This window comes from Myripristis murdjan, chromosome 2 (assembly GCF_902150065.1).
Source record: "Myripristis murdjan chromosome 2, fMyrMur1.1, whole genome shotgun sequence".
NCBI lineage: Eukaryota > Metazoa > Chordata > Actinopteri > Holocentriformes > Holocentridae > Myripristis > Myripristis murdjan.
Genome location: NC_043981.1, coordinates 11,582,501 through 11,605,891, shown reverse-complemented (window position 1 = coordinate 11,605,891; position 23,391 = coordinate 11,582,501). Strand labels below are relative to the sequence as shown.

At 46.1% G+C, this 23,391-nt stretch overlaps 1 protein-coding gene across 3 annotated transcripts in view; it reads left to right on the top strand.

Annotated features, from left to right (window-relative positions):
- The window catches only part of nrp2a (neuropilin 2a), an 80,816-nt gene that overhangs the window by 6,790 nt on the left and 50,635 nt on the right, over positions 1 to 23,391 (top strand). For all 3 annotated transcript variants that reach the window (XM_030071755.1, XM_030071747.1, XM_030071764.1), the window contains exons 2-3: positions 6,201 to 6,384; positions 17,777 to 17,958. In XM_030071755.1, coding sequence (XP_029927615.1) covers positions 6,201 to 6,384; positions 17,777 to 17,958 — 366 coding nt within the window. The remainder of the gene's footprint in view (positions 1 to 6,200; positions 6,385 to 17,776; positions 17,959 to 23,391) is intronic.

The window sequence follows — 23,391 nt, the reverse complement described above, 5'->3', positions numbered from 1 at the left end:
TTTAATTAAGGTGGGGGGAGAGACACAGGGAATGATGGAGAGATTTATCAGCGCCTCTCCGCACACTCGCAGCTTATCCCAGAGCGTGACGCCATACTTCCCTGATAACACCGCTAATAGAAATGAGAGCGCGTGCGCACACGTACACACACACACACACATGCACACACACACGCACAGGCGACAGAACGTGAGTAAAGACATGCAGACATATGCACATTTTCCCAGATAATGAAGATAAAGACACTGGCAGCGGGGTACAAAGACATCTCTGCATTCGACTGGGGTCTGAAATGACCAGAAAATGCACACACACACACACATGCACACACACGCACACGCGCACATGCACACACTTCCATCCAGGGTATTCTCTTTAAATGTCCCCAGTTCGCCAACACGACACAATATATACCATTCATGGAATAAATACAAATGATGTAGCTACATGCAGAGGCACACACACACACATGCACATTTGTAATGTTCTCTCTACATGTCAGTTTTTTTCAATACAACACACACACACACACACACACACACACACACAATACATATAAATGCAAAATACAGCTGGGAAACACACACACATGCACGCTTAAGTGAAGTGGGGACATTGTTCCGGTGTTGTTGTGTATTGCTCGCTAACATATGTGGCAGTGTGTGTGTGTGAGAGTGTGTGTGTGTGTGTGTACAGATGGATGGGCTCCTCTAGTAGAAGAGACAGTGTAATTCATGAAGCTCGCTGGCGGCTCCTGAGCACTTCCCCTATATTACTCATCCAACACCACAAGTTCTGTTCTCACCAAAACATTCTGCTGCCTAACGCTCAAGCACACACACACACACACACACACACGTGCATATGCAAACACTCCCTTATACACATATTTTGCACACGCTAATTGCCATTGGCGTGCATGCAGTTGGGAAAAAACACACACCCATCTGTCAGCTTAATCAAAATGTCTTTACACACTGGTAAATTTAGACGTCGATATATTGCACGTACACACACACACACACACACACATGTGCAGCCACAAGTGTATGACATTTCTTCATCCAACTGGCAGACAGCACACACACCCTTCTATTGATGGTGTGTGTGTGTGTGTGTGTCTTGTGTATGGTGACTGACAGAGGTTTCCCAGTGGGGTCAGTGTCTACAGGGAGCTGCTGGATAGCAGGCATGACTTAATGAGGCTCGTCAGGCTCTCTGCACACACACACACACACACACACACACACACACACACACACTCAATCCTCCCTTACTCCATCTTCCCATCTCCCCTCTTGCTCGCTCTCTTTTCCCTCCTTCCTCGCCCTCAGTGTTCCTCCTTCGTCATCGCCCCTTCAATCAATCTTTCCCTTCTTCTTCCTCAACCCGCCGCCATCCATCCATTCATCCCTCCTCATCCTCCCCTCCGTCCTCGCACTTTTCCCTCTCCCTCTCTCCGTCCTTTGTCCCTTTGCACCTTCACATCCCATCCCTTCCCTTCCCTACATGGCTTCTTTTCTAATTTCTTAACATGCTATAATCCAGCTCCCTCTTCTCCTTCCTCCTCGTCTTCCTCTCCATCACCCCCCCTCCCCTTCCTCCTCCTCGTCCTCCTCCTCCTCGGAGGCCGGTGAATGGGCAGCTCAGGGGAAAAGTGTTGAGGCTGCAGGATTCTCTCCCCACTGAACGGCTTAATCTGCCCGGGCTCTGTGCGCTGATAGCCTCCTGCACACTGTTCCCTCCATAGGCCTCCCAACAATGACTGTCTGCACAGCCCCTGCAGATAAAGAGATGTCTGTGTGTATCTGTGTGTGTGTGCATGCGTGTGTGTGTGTGTGTGTGTGTGTGTGGCACGCTGTCTGTTTCTGTCACTCTTTGCCATCCCTGCTATTCTTTTGTTATCTTTTTTAAAAAAATTTCAGTTATTTTTTACACCTCTGTCAGCCCGGATGATTGACAGGCCCCGTGCATGTGCGCGCGCGTGTGTGTGTGTGTGTGTGTATGTGTACGCCGTTGTGTAGTTGCGTGTGTGTGTTTGTGCATGGGTATGTGGGTGCGTGCACACCTTGCATATGTGTTATCAGAGCTGCCGGCTGTAGATGTGTGTGCATTTGCTTGTGCATGTGTGTGTGTGTCTGTGTTTGAGTGTGTGTGTGGGCGGCTTCAGTCGGGCACTCACACAAGATCACCGGCAGCTGTGTGTGCCTGGTGTGTGAGCGTGGGCGTTGCTCCTCTCCAGTAACAAAGTAAGGAAGCCATCGCAGCTCTATCAAATGTCAGAGAATCTTAAGTGTGCCTTTTAAGCACAATAGGCGGTGGAAATGTCAACACTTGAAGGGTCTATTACACTTCAAGTCTTTGGTTCTCTGTGTGTTTCTCTTTTTTTCCTTCTTCTTCTTCTCCTTCCGCTTCCTTTATTGATGCTTTTAGAGAAATTTGAAAGAAACAGGCGAGAATATCAACCCATTTATGTCAAAAATAGATTCAGCTCGGCTGCGGAGTGGTTAAGCCCATCACTCGCTGGAATATTGTTAATGGCAGAAGGCTGTTGGATTTAATCTTGTGTGTGTGTGTGTGTGTGTGTCGGTGCCTGGTGCAGCTTTGTCTTCTCTACTCTGTTGTGTGTGTGTGTGTGTGCATGTTCGGCCGAAGAACGTGCAAGCAGCAATATGAAGAGCACGTTCTTCCCTCTTCCAGTTCAATATCATAGAGCTCATTACATGTAGAGATCCCAATGGCTCAACACCCACCACTCACTCACACACAAACACACACACACACACACACTCATATACACACAGAGGTAAGAAGTGAGTTAACCCACCCCCACCTGCACCACTGTTGTCATGGAAAACATGTTTCCCTGCGTTTCTAATCTTGCCTCCATATAGAATGATAATAACGCCTGCAAATCTACTGCAGCGTAAGACTAATGAAAGAGCCATTGTGCTGGAGCTGGAGCTTGTGTGTGTGTGTGTGCGTGCATGTGTGAGTGAGTGAGTGTGTGTGTGTGTGCGCAGGACATCTGTAAATATGTTCCTTTTGTACGTGCATGTGAGTTTATGTGTTTAGTGTGTTTGCGGGAGATAACGCGCCGCACGAGGGCTCCCGTCACTGTCAGGACGCAGGCGGAGAATGGAGCCTTTTGTTGCGGCGTTAGCGTCTCATTACAGAGCCGGGGTGACCCCCCAGAACCCCGCGAGACAGGCCGTCTGCGTGTCACTTCCTGTCTGCAGCTGCCGAGCGACGCTATTGGCAGGCTATTGTTCCTGGGAGAGCGTGATAGGATCGGGGAATGTGTCCTAATGTTTGCAGATTGGCTTGCCGGAGCAACAATTATACTTGGAGAACGCTCCCAACGGGGGAGCAGGGAGATAAGAGCCTGGGTGTGGAAGGGGGTGAAAGCGGCTCTGTGTGTTTCTGCGTGTCCCAGTGTGTGTGTGTGCACATGTGCTCACCATTGCGGCAGTGATCATCTTTTATTGCTTTCATAGCCCAACCACGCGCTCCCGCCTGCATTGAGAATCCACAATAGGCAAGTTTTTCCAATTTCCCCCTAACTGACGGCCCAAATTGCTTTCTTTGTTTTACTGTTCATTTGTTGCTCATCACATCTTCATATAGAGATAAACAAGGTAAATGAAGCAGCGGCCGCGCGGTTCTGCAGGGAATGTGTGTGATGCGGGCGTGATGGGAAATGACAGAAGTGCGTAAAAATTGCTTAAAATAAGAATCTCGTTCCATTTAGGACTCAGCGATACAGGCAAAATATCACAATATCTTGGACAAAATACCTCAACATTAACCCATTTATGCCCAAATTTTTTTCAAAGGTTTCATGTATATAATTATGTCAGTTGAGTCACTAACAATCATGTTATGTATGTATTTTTTCCATTTTGTACTCTGCTTTGAAGAAAATAGCAGTTTAATGACTGGCAACTATAGTTGCCGGTGGGCACATACCTTGTATCAAGGTCTAAACCAGTAAATCAATGGCTGGTATGCTGCCATTGTATCTCCTCAGTTTGGTTTGAGCAATTGATCTAAAACTGTACATGGATATGAATTATTGGCCCAGGCAGATAGTGATGGGGTCACCAAATGATCATAGGGTTGCTGGTTCGAATCCTGGTTCCTCTAAGCTACATGTTGAACAATGGTCAAATCAAATCATGAAATAAAAAAAAAATATTCCAGCAATTTTCTTTATTGATAAACAATCTTTATGCTGGAGCTACATGTAAGCTCAAATCTGTTTTAGCACAAAATTGAAGATTAAAATATCAATTCAAAGGTTTAAAACATTAAATAACACTTTGTCAATCCAAAACCGACAAAAAATGTGGGAACAAGTTGGATACATCAAAGCACCAATTGCAGCAAATGTAAACCAATTACAAGAATTTCATAAAGGGTCATTAACATTTTTTAAAAGTCCATAACAAGTTTAAAACTTATAAAGTTAGAAATGATAAAGTGCATGTGAAATAGATAAACATCGTATAAAATGTAAACATTATGAATTGTAGTTCATGTAAAAAGAGTATGGACTTTTCATTTTTCAAACATGACCCAAAACCTCTAAAAACTGATTTTCCTCTCATGTCATCCATGGATATATACATGATTATTCATTTGGTACCTGATTATTATATGAAAAGTACTAACATATAGCAGAGGAGGCGATTGGGGGGACTGGGGAGAGGTCCTGGGGAGAGTGTGTGTGTGTGTGTTAGCTACCAAATGGGGGGATTGGGGGGGGGGGGGGGGGGCATTGGTTGGGGTTAGTACTTGTGTATGAAGGGAAAAGCATCTCCAATTGGACAACAGTCTTTTTTTTTGCCTCAGTTCAATACTAAAGCAAAGTAGGATCGATTATGTTAGCAGCGAGCAAGATGAGGTGTGTAAATGTGTCAAAATCTAGGGACATGTGGCTTTTGAACACCAGTGTCCTTATATATTTAGAAAAGGTAATCTAAGAGGATTAAAATGAGCCATTGTACATCATTCTACAATTTAAAATAAGTAATTCATGAGCAATATTGCAAACAGTGTTTTCCCATGGTAGTTACAAGCTATGTGCCCACCGGCAACTATAGTTGCCGCTTGCACAAATTTGCTCATAAACAAAAAACTATTCATCCCAGGTACAAAATTCTTTTTTTGGGTTATTCAAGAGACTTGTATGATTAAATACATATATACATGTCAGGGTTGAAAACATCATAATTTAAAGAAAATGAGCTCTTTCTGGGAGGATTTGCTGCCGCCATGTTCTTGGGAGGAAGGGGCAGGAAGTCGATTATGTCATTTGACAGGAAGCACTTGCAAACTTATTTTTTTTTCTTGAAACCTTTGTCTAAGTTGTCTACTATCATATAATTGAAGAAAACTATATGAGTAACATATAGATTTTTTATTTTGAGTAGAAAATGACAGGCATAGACTTCGGCAACTATAGTTGCCGGTGGGCTTAAATGGGTTAATGGCACAGGCATGAGTGTTGGTGCTCCCATTAGACATTTACACACAAGAGGTTTTTGATAGACACTCATTAGTAAAGTTGTGATGATGACCAGGCAAATAACAGAGCAGCAACAACAGTCTAATAGGTTTGCAAACCAGGAATGGCAACACTTATTCCATATCACAATACACTGCAAAAACTCAAAATCTCACCAAGAATATTTCTCTTAATTCAAGTCAAAATGTCTTATTTCTCGTCAAAATATCTCATTGCACTTAAAATAAGACATGATCACCCAAGAAATAACTTGTTTTTAGAGAATTTTCACTTGTTTCAAGTGAATTTTCACTTGTTCCACTGGCAAAATTTGCTTGAAACAAGTGAAAATGTGCTTGTTTCATCACATCGTCATCTCTATATGAGGATGTGGTGTCTAAAAACAAGTTACCTCTGAGGTGATCATGTCTTATTTTCAGTGTAATGAGACATTTTGACTAGAAATAAGACATTTTGACTTGAAATAAGACAAATATTCTTGGTAAGATTTTGAGTTTTTGCAGTGTACCAACATAATACTGATCGATTGTCTCACCCTACTTCCGTTTGTTTAATTTTTCCTCCTCTTTTCCTCATTTTGGATCAATAACAAGTGTCATCCCTCTTCCCTCTCCACCCTCCACCTTTCTCTCTCTCTCTCTCTCGTCTGCGTCTGTCTGTCTCTCTCAGTGACAGGAACAGAGTGCGGGGGCGTCCTGGATGCCAGCGAGGCGGGCTACATCACCTCCCCCGGCTATCCTCTGGAGTACCCGCCTCACCAGAACTGTCACTGGATCATCACGGCGCCGGAGCCCTCGCAGCGCATTGTCCTCAACTTCAACCCCCACTTTGAGATCGAGAGGCTGGACTGCAAGTAAGTGGAGGGATAACCGAGGGAGGAGATGAACTCGTATTATGACGGCAGCGTCCTTAAATCACTCTTTTACGTCGTGGTAAAAGTGCCTCGACCAGTGAGCCTCCAGCCTGTGTTATTATGCTGTTTGAATAATGATTTGTGTTGACGTTTTCATTAGCATGCTGCAAGTGCACTTTGTATCTCAAATAAGTAATTTCCTGCTGAAGCGCTTAGATTTTTTTTTTTTTTTTTTTTTTTTTGGTTTTACTCAACATTATAATTCAGTGTCAGTGGTTTGGCCCGATCCCAAGCTGGTGAGACACGTTCTGCATTTTGGCAACAATAGGTCAATTGCAGGTTTTGGCAGAATGCAGGCCATTAAGGAGGCCTGTGGTTCTGTGTTTCTGTTCTGCGTCGTTATTTATCGACAGACTCGCGAGCGCAGATTCTTCTTCTACTTGCATTAAAGCTCTGGAAGCAGCCCAGTCCGACTGCAGTCCGCTCTGACGCTTCACTGGAGCTTTTGTTTTGGTTCGGCCCCTTGCTCAAGGGCACTTCAGCGGCAACCTCGACAGTTCACGGAGAGGAGAGTGTGGCTCATTCTTCCGTCCCCCGTCCAGATTGTCTGGTCTGATGCATGATGGTGGCGAGGGAAGGAGGAGCGTCAGAGCGAAGGCCGAATGGAAAGAATGACTCAAAAGCACAAAAAGCTGCTTCAGGAACGGCTTCCTCTGGTGAAACTGATGATGCAGCACAGACGACATGTGGGTCAAAGAGTACGTGCAAGTGATTTTTTTTTGGTTTTGCTTGGCTTGGAAAACCAAATGGGTGAGGTTTTCTTGACATTGAAGGACAACACCTTGATTTTTGAGGCTATTTCTGAGTCATGTTGGAGAACTTATCCGACCTTATCCTGCTGTAATCCACTGCTATTGGGAATAAATGATAAGAACGTTTGGGAAATGCTGTGCGAGTGAGAGAGGACAAAGTAGCTGGCAGAGCAGATTAACAAAAGAAATGTGGTATGAGGTTTAGAGGGAGAGGGCAGATAGAAACAGGGAGAGAGAGAGAGAGGGAATAAACAGAGAAGGGGGAAAAAGAAGAGAATGAGGCCCAGCTGTTCTGGATAGACACCACGTTGGTCAGTTTCCTTTCTCAGAAACATGAATAATCCAAATCATATGGTCTGCTATTGTCTTTGACCTGAGAGGAAGTCACCCTCTCCTCAGACCTGCTGCTAACCCTCGCTTTCGCCGGCCAAATAGCGGAAAACGCTGCCCGGTTCACTGTTTTTTTCATCTTTTCTGTTTAAAATCTGATTTATCTGTGTCGTCTTTGCAGCTCCAGTCGTTTATTCCTCCCCTTTTTTTTCGTTCCAAACCGCCCCTTTCCCCAAAGTAAACTGAAGATTTAATAATCCTCGATGGCTGTTTTCGCATTGTTCCCCCCGACAAAGCCCGTCTGTCTGGCCCCCGAGAAAGAATGTAACTTTTGCGAGCGCATCATGAAAGCAGGTTGTCTAATGATTGGCGCTTGTATTCACCCGGCTGTGTCACGCACTGTTTTCGCAGGTCTTCACCGAGCTGGAAATGTTGTTTTGAAGCCCTGCCTTTGTGTCTCAGGGTGTCTTTTGTCGGAGGCGAAAAAAAAAATGTTGCTTAATTATCTCATTTCCCAGCGTGTTCCTCAGGAATAGCGCTGTAATCCTGGCGTCGGAGCCTGCCGGACTTCTTCATCCGAGCGGGTGAGAATGGGAACGGCTCAGCTGTTGATAAGCAGTGTGTCAAGTTGTTTCTCGCCGCCCAAGGCACGGAGGGCAGGAGGAGGCCAAGAGAGGAGGAAGAGAAAGTCGAAATGCCTCCTCTCTCTCTCTCTCTCTTCTCCTCTCCTCGGAGAGTTTTACTGGGACGGGGGGGGGCTATTTTTTAACTCTCGCCTGGAGGGACAGAAGCCTCAGCCTGCCCTCTCTCGCACACATTCCCACTCAATCTCCCCTCATCCTGTATGTATGAGTGTGTGTGAGTAAGAAATAGAGCCAGCGAGCGTAGGCGGGAGTAGGCGTCTTTTCGCGTGAGTAACACCACAAGCATGTGAGCGCGCATTTTCAGCACAAAATAAAAGCCCCCCCTTCACTTTCACCCTTTCACTTGCATCCATCTATCCATCTAGCCGTGCAGCCCCAGAGAGATGAGCCCGGTTTTACAGGCCCATTAGAAAAACAGGGGCTCACGCCAACACTTACTCGTGAATACCCTCTAACACTAATGCGCCGGTCCTTTTGTGATTTGCGGATGATGTTTCCCTTCGGGGGCGCCGGAGCGGCAACGAAAATAAGTCGAAAAAAGCCAAAGTGCAGCTCGATACTCCCGCTCCCTCCGTCCCGCGTTATGCTTTTTACCCGGATTGATCCGAGGCCTGTGGCGCGGTTACGGGTTCGCTTGCTTTTTTTTTTTGGCCGGTGTGATTAGGCATGGCGGCGCGAGCGAGCAGAGAGGGGATTTTTGCATGTTTTCACGGTCCCTCCGCAAGGTTGAGGCGAGGGAGCCGCAGGGGGGGAGCAGAGGTGGAAGGCTTCGGCGTCTTGGTCAGGGCTGAAAAACGGGCGTGAAAGCCGGGGATTACGGAGACGGCGGCGGCGGCGGCGGGGGGGTGGAAAACTGGAGTTGCGTGTTGCCATGTGGCCTCGACTCATGGAAAGAGAACGATCGAGATGAAAAGACGGGCTGAGGATCGTAAAACGAAGATGGATGTGTGTTTTTTTTTTGCACACACACACACTCCCCCCCACACACATGCACTTAAGCATGCAACCTGTCAGTGCAAGAGTGCTCATTGGCCATCATGTCCCCCTTGGGCACTTCAGGCCCTTATAAACCTTGGGAAAAGTGCTTGGTCAGCCCGTGCGAGGCCGAGCCCTGGCTAATATCCACGGCCAGCTGGTGATTTTCCCTCGGCGGGTTCAAACAGTCAGTCTCGGACGGTGTAACGCAGCCAAACCGCGGCTCTACTGCGGCAATCAAATCCGCAGCCTTATGCAGGCTCCCCATGTCTGAGGTGGCACTTTAATTCAGGATTTCATTTCAGGGGGAGTCCGGCCGCGTGCCAAATAGCTCTTACCTCCAGGCTGCCAGCCGATTGATGTGAACTAAATGTAATAAAGGCTAGATGAAATATCAGGCCCATATCTCTAATGCAATCTGCCATCGCCAAGCCCCAGGATGCTACCTCCTGATATACCAGGAGCTGAGGAGGAGAGGGAGGAAGAGAGGTGGAGATGACTCTGCCTCCCGCTCTTTCCATCACTCTCCTTCTTTCTGTCTTTCTTTCTTTCTTTCTTTCTTTCTCGTTCTCTCCGGCTCTCTTCTCCCTCTCGCCTCGTCGTGATCCTTCTCTTTCCTCCCTTTGTTCTCTCATTCTGCCTCCTCTCTCGCCCGAGGAGGAAGCGTTTTATTTTTACACACCGGAATTTAACATCGGAACAGGCGGAATCACAGACAGACACACACACACACACACACACGTTCACATTCACAGACACGTCATAAAACAGAAGTAGTCATTCAGGAAGATCCATCCCCTCCACCTTTGTGGTTTTTATTTCCACGGTTTATTTGGTTATTTGTTATTGAAGGCAGCCTGAGGTGGCACAAGTTGATGATATAAGATAGGTTTTATAACTTCACGACACAAACACACACACACACACACACACACACACACACACACACACACACACACACACACAAACATCCAAGGTTTCCATTAGATACGGTGCCGGACCACATGTCCCGGAAGATTTCAGTGCCCCGGACAAATGGGAGAAATTCCAGTTAAATATTATTTGTGTTTATTGAGCTTAAAAACAATTGACAGGCAGTCTGTAAAAAGAGTAACATCATCAAGGCATGTAGATGAAGTCCCATTAATAGACTCACATGCATAATGCTATTTTAAAAAGACATAAATAAATGCTGTGTAGGGCGAAATATGTAAACACAAAGACTTTCCTTCAGCTTTTGGTCTAGTTAGGCCGAAGTGCACGCTTTATCAGAGTGAAGCAACAATTAAACAAACGGAAATGTGTTTCATTCATCACACCATCCTATACAAACTAAATATTCATTAAAAAAAAAAATTTGAAGATTCGTTTTTTAAATAGAAGGATATGTGGAGATTTTGTTTTATCCTGTGTTCATACAATTTAAATTGTGCTGAGAGGGATTTCAATGGCCATTGTGACCAGAAAGATTTAATTATGTTGGACTTTGACTGATTTTCCTTGTAATAAAAAACAGTAATTACCAGATCATGGAAACACAGGCACACACACACACACACACACACACACACTAAGCACACTAAGCACACTAAACACACAAAAGTCAAGGCCACAAATCCCTTTGGCCTGTGACATGCCTGGTCACAGATAGAGGTGTCACTAATGCATAACAACAACTCTCTTGAGTGTGTGTGAGTGTGTGTGTGTGTGTGTGTGTGTGTGTGTGTGTTTGTGTGACCATGATATCACCCTCTTACTAATACCCAGGGGGCAGCAGGGAGATGTGGGATCAATGTTCGTACTCTGCTTGTAATGGGGAATCGATGGATGATCAGCAGTGGCTGGAGGAGAAAAGAGGAGGAGGAGGAGGAGTGTTCAGGATGAGAGGAGAGATGGATGAGTTGCCATAGGTCATGACTAAAGGGAGTTGTTCAAGTTCCTCAGCTGTCAATATTTGGCTCTTGGGCAGGTAGTGGCCCATTTATGGCAGGATGACGGTCATCAGCATCAGGGTGTGTCGCTGTAATGATAATATAATAAGTAACAGGCGCTGCAGTGATGCCACCGCTAACATTAGCAGCTGCTGCAATTGCTTTTCTGCAATCGATTGCTCTCGCCTGCCACAGTTCAAGTGTGCCCGTGTCGACAGCCAGCAGGGTCACAGAAATCAGGTGTATTGGACACGATCAATCAATCAGACACACCGCTAGTGGCAGACAGTCGGCGCTCTCCGGGTGAGTTTTGCATATTTTGCCCGGGTTACTTCCCCTTGTCTGAAAAACTGCAGGACAGGTGGATTTAAGGCTCTGACTTGATCATGCACTGAAAAAATCTCTAATGTGTCGTCTTTTATTAAGTGTTAAAAAAAAGTAAAAAAAAAAAAAAAAAAAAATATGAGATAAGTGGTTTCCAGTGCTTATCAATTTGTTTCTTGTTTCCAAATTTTTCTTGAATCAAGTGTCATTTTCTTGCTGCTGGTGGGCTGATCTGCCTTATTCTGCCTTATTTCAACATATTTATTCTTGTACGCTGAGCAGTTCTGGAAACAAGTGAAATTACATCGGAATCTCGTGGGATTATCCCATCCCAATAACAGTTTTTTTTTTCACTCGTTTTAAGATAAAACACAATTTTCACCCTGAAAATGAAACTAAAATGTTCACATGGATCATTTTGTGTTGATATGAACAGGAGTGGTCATGCTCATGTTTTCATAATCCCAGTGGAGGATGATATGATTGTTGGTAACAGATTAGCGCTCCTAGTGGATTCTTTGGTTTTCTCCAAACTCAGAGCTGCTAATCAGAGTGGCTCAAAGTGAACGCTGACTCATGTTTTCGCCAATTATGAACATGATCTCTTCATATAAATGATTTAAAGTCGTTATTTTCCTCATGAAAAGTTTGTCATTGCCATAGTAAGTGACCATCATGTAGTAATCTTAATGCCATGCTTCATATTTCAAGTTTTATGGTAGAGTTAAAAGCAGGTAAAAAAAAGTAAGTATAAAACATTTCCACATAGAATAAAGTATGTTTTCCTGCCTGATTTGAAATGTGCTTCCAATTTGCATTGCAACATGTTGTGGCAAACCGTGTTGGTTTGAGCTCTGTGAGTGCAGAAATAATCGGGGCTCAGGAATATGAATGCATGATTTGAAACCACGCCGAGGAAAGGCTGTGTTACAAATATATTCTCATGGATGCAAATCGAGGAGGAGGAGGGGGGTCGATTAAAATGCATCCAGCAGGGGCAGGAGGAGGGTCAAGGCTTCAGCCCAGACAGCAGTTAGTCTGACGTTTCAGATCGATGCCGCGCTAGAAGGCCCGGGCCGAGTCCAGACTGCCTGTGGTCAGCGGTTTGGCCCCAGTCATCTGTAAGTATGAATCTGTGATCGACAACAGGAGAGGCAGGAGAGGAGCGAACCAGGAAGAGGAGTGCTATTTATTTTAGGGCCAGATTGAAGATGGCAAGCCCGGTGGATCTGCAGGGATTTTGCTCCCAGCATCTAGTTAATATTTCAGAGGCACTTATGGTTTATTAGAGTCCCCTTTGGGGGGGGGTGGAGAAATGGGTGGTAGTGTGTGTGTGTGTAGGAGTATGTGTGAGTATTACTGAATTTCTTGCCTCTCTGCATCGTGAAGAACGAGCGAGAGAAGAAAGAAGAGAGACAGACGGTCCTTCATTGTTTACTGGATTGGGATCCTGTGGGTTGCGGCGCTCCGAGAGTGGAAAACAAGAAAGAAAAGAAAAAAAAAAACACAATGGAGCTGAGAGGGAAAATCATTTCAATTTGAGGCCTCGAGTGTCTGAACATAGCCAAGTTTGGTTTGCCCATATTCTCCAACAGCTGCTTGCCTTTTATCAGCATAAACAAAACGACTCAAGCGACCATGACTCACCCACAGCAAATTATGTGTTAATCTTCAGCCTAATTGTTGATGTTCTTAAACAACGCTTTATGTATTTTACCGCAGTTTGATGGAACAGAATGAAGCACAGTATCCCACGTTGATGTCTTGCATAGCCAGTTAGTTAAATGCAAACTGGTTTCACTGGTTACAAAAGCAGATTTATACAAAGTTAGCGAGATAATGAGATGAGGGGTATTGATCCCTGAAAGGAAATGGGATAAATAGTTCTTGTTAGAGGAAGCTGACCAGACTGGTTTTTTAACAGCAGGGAGAGTGACCGCTCGCTTTTACTGGGGGGCCCATAAATATACATATATGCGCACGTAGCATGTTGCCGGTGTCTTTGACGAGACACGGACGCCTGCGGGGGGGAGCGTCCCCGGTCCCTGCAAAACAGTGGAGGTGTGAAAGGCAATTAGTCAGGTTGGCGGAGAGGTGGAGTGATATATGAGAGCGGAGGAAGAGAGGACATGTCTGGACTGGTGCAGAATTACTGGCCCTGAAGGGTTTTCAGTTTCCTTAACCCCCTCTCTCCCTCCGCTCCAGCTATTCTCTGCGGGGGGAAATGGCATGTTGGGGGGGGGGGTGGAAGCCGGTGCCCCGTAATGGCTCCCAAAACACAGGGCCGGTCACGCAGCCCCAGACACACCGCCAGACAGACAGAAAGATGGGAGGAAAGAGGAAATGGTGGGGGTGTCAGACATGGGCGGGGTTTGGATCAAAACAACCTCTAATGGAATCTGGATCTGGATGGACAGGAGAGGAGGAGGAGGAGGAGGAGGAGGAGGGAGGGAGGGGGTCTCTGTGAGCAGTATGTGACAGTAATGTGTGCATATGCATGGTTCACGTGTGTGTGTGTGAGTGTGTGTCTTGGAATGTGCTCAACTGTGTGTGTGTGTGTGTGTGTTTGGGAACGAAGACAGTGGGCTCTCGCACGCCTGGCCCTCATGCATGTATTCATCAGTGCCTGGGGAGAGGCTGAGCGAACAGGTCAATAATCACATCTGAGGAACACTCACTCACTGACGCTAATCCACGCCAGGAGAGAGCGAGCAAGAAAAAGAGAGAGAGAGAGAGAGAGAGAGAGGCAAGGAGAGAGAGAGAGAGAGACCCACTCCAAAATCAATTAAAACCTAATTAGGCTCTCAGCTCTTTTGCGGCCCTTTTATCCTCGGTGTTGGCGATACGGCACCGAGTGTGTGCGCGCGTGTGTGTGCGTGCTTGTCTGCCGCGCCGGTCCCCGTGTGTCGGGCATTTGTTGGCGCATGTTTTTGCGTGTGTGTGTGTTTTCCCTAAGCGTGTGTTGGTTACAGCCCTAAGCAGGCCTACTTAGGGATAGCCGCTGCTCTCACAGGCTCACCGTGGGAGCTTGCTGCTAAAGCCCTTACGATCGCCTCTGTAATGCAGGATTACAAGCAAGACATGTATAAGGGAATTGGGCCTCAGCCTCTTCGCTCAACAAAGCGGGCGTTTGTCTCAGCCTCAGAAAGGACATGCTTAACTGCTGGCGTTGTATGGATTTGCATGGAGACACCGACATTCGCTTATATGTCATTACCAAGGTCACCGAGATGAATTCCTGTAAATACATAAGATTTTGCGCAGATTAACCCCTTTGACATCTGACATTCCCCTTAGATTTCCCCCTAAGTAGCATCAAAGTTAGAAAATAAACGAGGAATGTCACATGCATCTTGTGCATCTGTTGTTTGCAGCTTCATTGAAGCCACAGAGGTTTGGATCTCCACGAGAATCGAAAATGAAGTTCTGCGGGTTTGAGCGAAGCGCCGCCGCAGAGCGTGCATTTGTAATCACGAAACCCCCGATGGGATCATCTGAGAACAGTTGGTGGACTTTGTCGCCAGCCATCGCAGGCTTATTTCCAGTCTTTTGACACCCTGATCCTCACCTGTACCTGTCCTGCTCGTGACCCAGATGTCGGGATTATCCTTCCATCAGCCGCTTTAGTTGGGATGTTCTGTATAGGATTAGGCCAATACACTGCAGGAGCGGGATCGCCAAAAAGGAGCCAAAAAGGAGCTTAGCGAATCTACTTAATCCGTGTTTTATTTCACGCCGGCAGAACAAAGGCAGACTTAGTGCTGTGATGCCGTGGAGAAACACAGACCAGGCCCGATCAGTTCATTTCTCTCGGTGCACTTCATTTCGTTTTCGCGGAGGGAACGCCCCACCAACCGTCTCTTGTATAAACTGTGAGTGTGTCGCATAGCCGGAGCCGTCTGCATGTGTTTTACAGCCTCCGAGAGCACGTCACTCTAATTAGTGCAACAACAGCAGCCCTGTTGTTTTTTGACGGCTTTGTCACATGAACTAATTGAGACGGTTGCGTGTGTGTGTGTGTGTGTGTGTGTGTGTGTTTTGGGAGGGTGCCCTCAACATAACTGTCTAGCTGCAAGGTTCCTGCGGCGATGCAGTTAGTTACGCAGGGAATCACAACATGGGGGGCGCAGGAGACAGTTGTTAGTAGAGCGAGCACTGTGGAGAGAGAGAGAGAGAGAGAGAGAGAGAGAGAGAGAGAGGAATGAATCAAGCACATCATTCACACTTAGGTAAACTTCAAATAGGCTGTTACAGCAAAAGAGTGGAAAAAGTAAAGATTAGATGCGGTGAGATTACTTGTTTAGAAAATCGCTCTGGTAAAAGTCAGTGTAATTTGCTGAAATGGCGCTTAAGCACTTAGATGCCTCCAAACCAAAAATTAGAGAGATTTTCCACAAATCAAACACTGTCACGATCCAAAATGATTACCTTACGGCCTGGCGGTCTATTATCATCTCGGTGGCTTCAGCCGGTCCCATTTTAATCATATCAACAAAGCGATGGTGTTAATTACTGGAGGTGCCACCTAGAATGACGGTGTTTTGCTGTAAATGGCAGTTGTCAGTGTTCAAAAAAATAAAACCAAGCAAGTGGAGACTTTTAAATCCACTCACAGCTGGTGTGTGCAGAGTGAGCCGAAATAGTTAGATTCCCCTCCTGACCCACAAGTGGGAGATAAGCCCATAGGGAAATGTAATATATGTGCATAAAGAGGATTTGTCTGGTAAAGAGGCGTATATGTTCATATATTAGATTATAGTATGAGAGTTTTTGCTGCTCATTCCCAACATGTGTTTAAGTTGTTTTGACGAGTGCAGCACATTGAGTACTGCAGTGTGCCAAAGTCAACAAAGGCACTTGGACTTGCAGATAAAACATTAATTTGCTGGTGCTAACAAGCCTCTGTGCGTGTTTTGGCTCACACTGGCCTTCACCAGGGTGTTAAGTCACACTTGTGCATCTCCATATATGAGCCTATTCACTTGACTTGTGCACGGTATCATACTGAGGTCAAATACGAGGTATGTTTCCAACAGGAGGAGCAGGCCTATCTGCATGTGCACACAAAAAACACACAAGTCAGTATGCAATGATATCAGTGCAGAGAATGACACATAAATCATGACATGACTAAAACAAACGCTGAGTCATAGTGAGGATGGATTGTCGCTCATGTAGGGAGATCAGAGACTTACAGGGGAGCTTACGCAACTCGAGTTCTCCTCATGTGGTAAACCCCACCCGGCTGGTGCTCCGACAAGGGTAAAACAAACACTACCTGACCCAGGTCTTGTAAAGGCACACAGCCTCAGTCTGGGGAGTGTGTGTGTGCACTGTGTCGGTGACTCAGTGCCACTGCTGCTGCTATGGGTGTGTGTGTGTGTGTGTAAAACAATGTGTAGGGAATGACACACGGCTGTCAGCTATGAGAGCAGGCTAAATCTGGATCAGCCAGGTGGGCTTTGTCTCTCTCTCTCTTGCTCTCCCTGTCTCTCTCTCTCTCTCTCTCTCTCTGTCTCACACACACACTCACACACACACATTGACCTGACAGTTAAGAATTTGCTTCAGTCGCTGCGGGTCAGTTGTTCAGTCAAAGGTCGCAACAAGATGAAAGTTCAAGCATGTTGCACCTAAAGAGGAAGTTTCCCCCCTGATTTATTTATCCACATTTTTTCCTCCGTCTCTCTCTCTCTCTCTCTTTCTCCGGGCGTCCTGCTTCGTCCCCTCCTTATTTTTTTCATGAGCCTCTCATTCTATTTTTAAGCCGCTTATTAATAAATCCATCCAGCTGTCTATTCGCATGCGTCTCCTCCCCAAGAGTTCCTCCGCAATGTGCTGATTATCAAAAAAACTCCGCTTACAACACGGCTCTCCCTCCCTCTGATTATTCCTCCGCTATGATCTCAGCCTCGGTGACTTGTGGATTGCTCACACCAAGCGGATGTCAAGAGGATGCGGATTTGTTGTCCTGAGGAGAACCGCGGGTCGAATTTGCAAGGGTTTGATTTATTGAACGCGGCAGAGGGGAAATAGCACGAGTAAGGGCTGAAACGCTTTGGCTTTGACGACGAGCCAAGTCCGTGGCAGATATATTTATTTGTGACTGTTCTTAAACGCTTTGTTGTCTTTCCCAAATGCTTTGCTTGGACTCTGTGTCATGAACTCTGGTGGTAAATAGAGCCACACCATTCTGTTTTTTTTTTTTTTTTTTTTATTAGCTGAGCTGTTGCATAAGCCCATGACTATCTATCCATGTATATTTCACCCTCCCTCCACCCTTCTATATTAACCCCTTCCCGTCCTTGAATCCGATTATACTGCATTCAGCTCAGTGTAATTCAAATTTAAAGATTCCCTCCTCTCTTTATCCCAGGTATGACTTCATTGAGATCCGCGACGGGACCTCGGAGACCGCCGACGTCCTGGGTCGACACTGCAGCAACATCGCGCCCGCGCCCATCATCTCGTCCGGCCCCTCCCTGCAGATCCGCTTCGTGTCGGACTACGCCCACCAGGGGGCGGGCTTCTCCCTGCGCTACGAGATCTTCAAAACAGGTGAGGACCGAGCGGCTGCACGGAAGACGGACGCTTTACGTGATCGGTTGATTGGGTCGTTTGATAATGACACTGATTGGATATGTTGGTGATTCTTAACATAATATGTGGGTATTTTTAGATCACTGCAAGAATATTCACCTCAAGTTGTAAAATCTTGCTTTACTTAAAGCAGCCATGGGAATGAAATGGTTCCACTTGTTACCAATCAGCTTATTTCCAGGATTTCCTTAAATCAGAGTGTCATTTTCTTGATACCGGATAAATGATCCGCCTCATCCTGCCGTGCGATTCAACACATTGAATAAACTAAGATATTGGAAGCACTTGAAACTGCCTTTGAAATAAATGAAGATTACCTCACTCCGCTGGCAAACGCTTTTCAATGGTTTGAAGAAGAAAAAAATGAGATTTCGGGCCTGATTTGAAGGCTCGGCGTCTGGAGAGATGGACGTGTTTTGCAGGGATGGAGCCGATGCCGTGCATGTGCATTTACACTTAAGCAAATGCTGTTATACAGGGGCAAAAAAAAAAGAAAAGAAAAAGAAAAAAACGAGTGAAAGTGTATTGAGCGTGCATAATTTAATGCAGGAGATTTTATGCCGCTTGATGATATGTGCACTTCAAAACGTTACCTGTATTGATTTGCAATTCTGAACCTCTTATTGTTCCCACACTGCTGCACGTAATCTAATTTTCCTTGAGTTTCATATGTTGCCTGTTTGGGATCTGGAGTACCACCAGCACTAGACGATGAACATTTAGATTGGGTTTGGATGATGCAGACGTTTTGGTGATTTGGCCAAATAAACAAACGGCGCATGAAAACTGCTCGACCTGTCTGTTGCTTTTGCCTCTTAGTAACCGGTTCACACTCGTGTTCGGGGTCTGGTGCTCATTTCATGTCGCTGACGTCACCGGCCAGAAATGTCTGTCATCTATTTTGTGTTCTGAGGCTTACATGGGGAAACCAGAGTTCAGTTCACGTCTCTGTACTTTGAACCGAGTGCGAGCACATTAACGCTTGAGTTAATGATTCTGTCCAGGTTTGTGCCGTTTCTTCGTCCCCCCTTCGGCTAATGGCCCGTGACTTGTGATCTTTCACCCCTGCATTTTCGCTCGCACGGCTCCCCGACACTCTCACAGCAATTAACAAGAGCACAGGCGGCTGGGCGAGTAAACAAAAGTAAAACTGGAGAGAGAGAACGGAGGGAAAAAAAGAAAAAAGGAAAAAAAGGGGCTTTTTAACTACTTTCATGGCCCTGGAAGCATCTGAGGAATGCTTGCTTAATTGAGGCAGGATCCACTTCCTCTCGGGAGATTGGATGTGAGGGGCGGGTGGGAAGAGGAGGAGGAGGGGGGGGGGGGGGGGGATGATGGAGAGGGCTCTTGGGCGGATTGGAGTCGGCGAGGGAGGGACTCGAGGTTAAAGGTTTACGGTCAGAGGCGCAGGAGAGGAGATTGATGGGGATGGGTGCGTGCCGAAATGGAATTTTCTGGGGGTCGTGGAAGTGCGCGAGGTGAAGTGCACCGTGCAGGTGAGCTCGTTGTGGACGGGAGTATATTTGGTCGGATGGGGGGGCGAGAGCGGGGCCGTTTTCGTGTTCAGGTGGCCTTGCGGGTTGTAAAGGATTTATGTTTTAGGGTGTTGGCCTGCTGATGGGTTTTCAAGGGCTGCATTTTGTTGCTCTAGCTCTTGAGCAGATCACCGTACTCGGCTTGTTTGGTTCAATATCACAATATTATCCCAAAACACCCCAACAAACACTTTTTAAATGATTTATTAATCCCAATCAAAATGTTACACTCTAATTACACATGAAAAGTTGGTAATAACATTGATAACAGCTAATAGGGATCACAAATGAAACTAAATTCCTTGTTTCTCTAATAAAAGCTGCAGCATGAAAACTTCTAAATGAACAATGTATAGCACATATATGTTTTTTTTTTTATATATAGGTCTTGTTTTTTGGACAAAACAAATGGAATTGGCTTTAAGGTGTTGATTGTTTTCCATAACCTCTTAAGACCCGAGCTCTTGTTTGATATGCATTTTTTTTTATTTCTTTTTGCTATTTTGGCTTTTTGGACCCTGATACGTATAAAAACTAAGCATCATCTTTTTACATGGTGTAGTTTTAGAGAAAAATGATGTGGACACTGGTTCTCAATTTCCTTAAAACACAATAAAATCAAAAGTCAAAGGGGTGCAAAAGTCTTTATTTCCAACCTGAACATTGCAGGTTTTGTCCTGACTGCTTTGTCTTGTATTAATAACACATACAAACATGTTTTGAATATCAGAGTGCAAAAAACGAAATGGAGTAACAACATTTTTGCCCCCTTTGGACAGTCACAGCTACAGTAAGGCATCATATGCTTGTAACAAAATATAAAACAAGTAGTGGTGGGTAGTGTAAGGGTCCACATACATGGCCAGATGGCCCGAGGTAAGCAGAATTAACTACTACGGTAATACGACCCAAAATGTGATGTCCACGCATGTGTACGCCAGATCGAAGTGCAATGCAAATTTTTTTACACTTGGTTCCACCACTTCGGTCTGGGGTGGGCGTTATTTGGTAAAGCATGAATCATCACGTACGCCTACAAATAAATCAGCGTGGGCTGATATTTGATACAAGCCCAAGTCGAATTCACCATCCACTTCAATTCAGATTCGCAAGATCTGACAAACACTCGAGTTTTCACGGACCGAACTGAAGACAAGACAGAAAGCGGCGGTGGAGGGTGAAAGTCTGGGTTTATGGAGCACAAAAAAAAAAAAAAAAAAAAAGCATCCCTCTTAAGTATGCGCCGAGTTCACACCACCCACGTTCCAAAAAAAAAAAAAAAAACGTCTCCTCCGGTTTCGTGTCGAATGCGTGTGACCCAGATTTGACGTTTTAGCTCCGTTACCAAGGCCACCAACTCAAATCTCGACGAACTGACGTAATTCTGTAGATTGCATCTATCTCGTGCACACACACGCACACACACACACATGCACAGACAAGACGGAGGGATGGATGGATCGATGGCGGATGCGGTTGCCATGGCTCTCGCAAGATCCCAGTATACATTCAGGTGGTATAGAGACGGTGTCAGTGTGCATGTAGGTGTCTGCTCGCTGCATGTGTGGGTGGTTCCAGTGAGCTTGTTGTATGAGATTCTGTCTGTCGGTATGTATGTGGAGGTGGGATGATGGATGCACGTGTGTGTGTGTGTGTGTGTGTGTGTGTGAGATAGACAGACCGAGACAGACACAGAGGGAGAATGATTGGGGTGAAGGGAGCCAGAGCGACAAAGGAGAAATGAATCAGAGAGTGAAAATATATTCGGGCTGCGTGATTGAGGCCATGTGTTAATTATGGCGTTTCCTGAGCCTGTGCTCTCTCTCATCATCACTGTTTGTCTTAGCGTGGCGGGCCCGGGCCGCCGCTTTCCACTAAACACAACTTGGGACCTCGGAAACGAACACAGAGACAGCAGCTGAGTTTTGTTTACTTCCATGCAAAGAGCACAAAGTGGCGAGTTACGCTTAATCTCCGTAGCTTAGGTCAGCTTAGGTTAGGCTGTCGGGTTTCAAAGCCGGTAATTTTGCCTTTTACTTTGGTATGCTCGGACTTAATTGCACTTTTTTTGGAAGATTTTATTACAAAGGCGGTTCATTAAAGAGTACATATTTTACAGCTTCTGCTTAAGCACCGAATCGGCTGCATCTGCTTCAGATCGGCACAAGCATGCGGAGGTTATTTCAGCTTGTAACTAAACTTGTAACTCGATTTAACATCAAATGTTCAGATTTTATCCGTGATAGAAGCTGAATGACATCAGCATTTGATCAGCCATAATGTGTTTTTCTTTTTTTTTAATCACAGTTTGAATATTGAGCTGAAGTATCTCAGAATACATCTTAAATGCCACTTTATTTTGCTTTTTCTTCACAGTATTTTTGTTTTCTATGAATTTTTTTTTTCTATTATTTTTTATTATTATTCTACTATTTCTACTAAGCCAGTTATTTCCAGTTGAGTAGGACATTTAGTGAATCTTTCAACCCCTTTTTACATGGATTTGTTGTCTTCCTCTTTGTGTTTGTCTGGATCTGTGTGTAGGCTATCTATCCAATGTGGAAAACAGTTTAATGTGTACACGTCAGTGCTCTGTGGCATACTGTGTGTGTGTGTGTGTGTGTGTGTGTGTGTGTGTGCTTGTGCATGCGCGAGCCTATAAACTCCTACGTGTGTGTGTGGATGTGTTTATGGGCGCGTATGTGTTTTTAAAGGGTGCGTCCTCGTACAGATAGAGATCTTGGGTCAACACACAGCTGGGAGACGTGTGTGTGTGTGGTGTGTGTGTGTGTGTGTGTGTCTGTCTGTCCAGCCTTCCTCCCACCTCAAGCAGACATTACGGCTTAAGGCACATACTGACCCGGGCTACGCTGTCTAGAAATCAGAGTGTGTGTGTGTGTGTGTGTGTGTGTGTGTGTGTGTGTGTGAGGAAGAGAGAGAGTGAGACGTCTATCTCAGCCTGTGTTTTGTACCGTAGACTAATGATATTCAGGCTTGTTTTTGTTTTGTTCATTCAACCCTATTACATAAGCAGTGACTGGAGCTACTCCAGGGGGTTTAGGATTGGGCCTGTCTGTGTTGTGTGTGTGTGTGTGTGTGTGTGTGTGTGTGTGTAATAAGGTCCAGTGCAGTGAGAGCTAATTATTTCCAGCAATGGGAGAGTCAACCCTTGACTTTACATTCATCCTGACCCCCCTCGCCCTATACACCTCCTCAGGGGAGCAAGGCTGAGCTTTTGCCCCAAAACAACTCCCCCCTCCCTCTTCTCTCACACACACACACACACGCACACACACACACGTATGCCCTACTCTTACTGTACAGTGAAAGTGCACGCCCCCTCCCTCTTATTGTTGTGGCCTACTTTGCTCCTACTCATGCGTGTGTAACCCTTTATTCCGCCTAGACTCGCACCCCCAAGCTCCGCCCCCCCCGCTTCTTCCACCGCTCATCCACCCAGTCACTGTTACCACGGCTACAGGGGGAAGACTTGCCGGCGAAACCCCCCCCACCGTCGCCGCCGCCACCGCGGAGACTGATAAGATTGGAGCCAATCCCGAGTGGGGCGGGCGGGGCGCGGGGGGGTGGGGGCACGGCGTGGGGCACCCCGGGGTGGTGGGTGCCCTCGGTGACCGCTGGTGACCGCTGGTGACCGCTGGCGTGGCATCTGTGGGGTCGCTGCTGGAGCGCGGCCCGAAGCGGACCCCCGGCCAAGCGCCAGTCACAACACCGGCCCCCCTCTGCGACTCTGACACGCTCGTGTTGATTGGCCGTGGGACCCCCCTCCTCCCCCCGTGTCACCCGTGTCTGTTACCATGGCTGATTGCCATTTTGGTGTTTTTCCTCGAAAGTCATC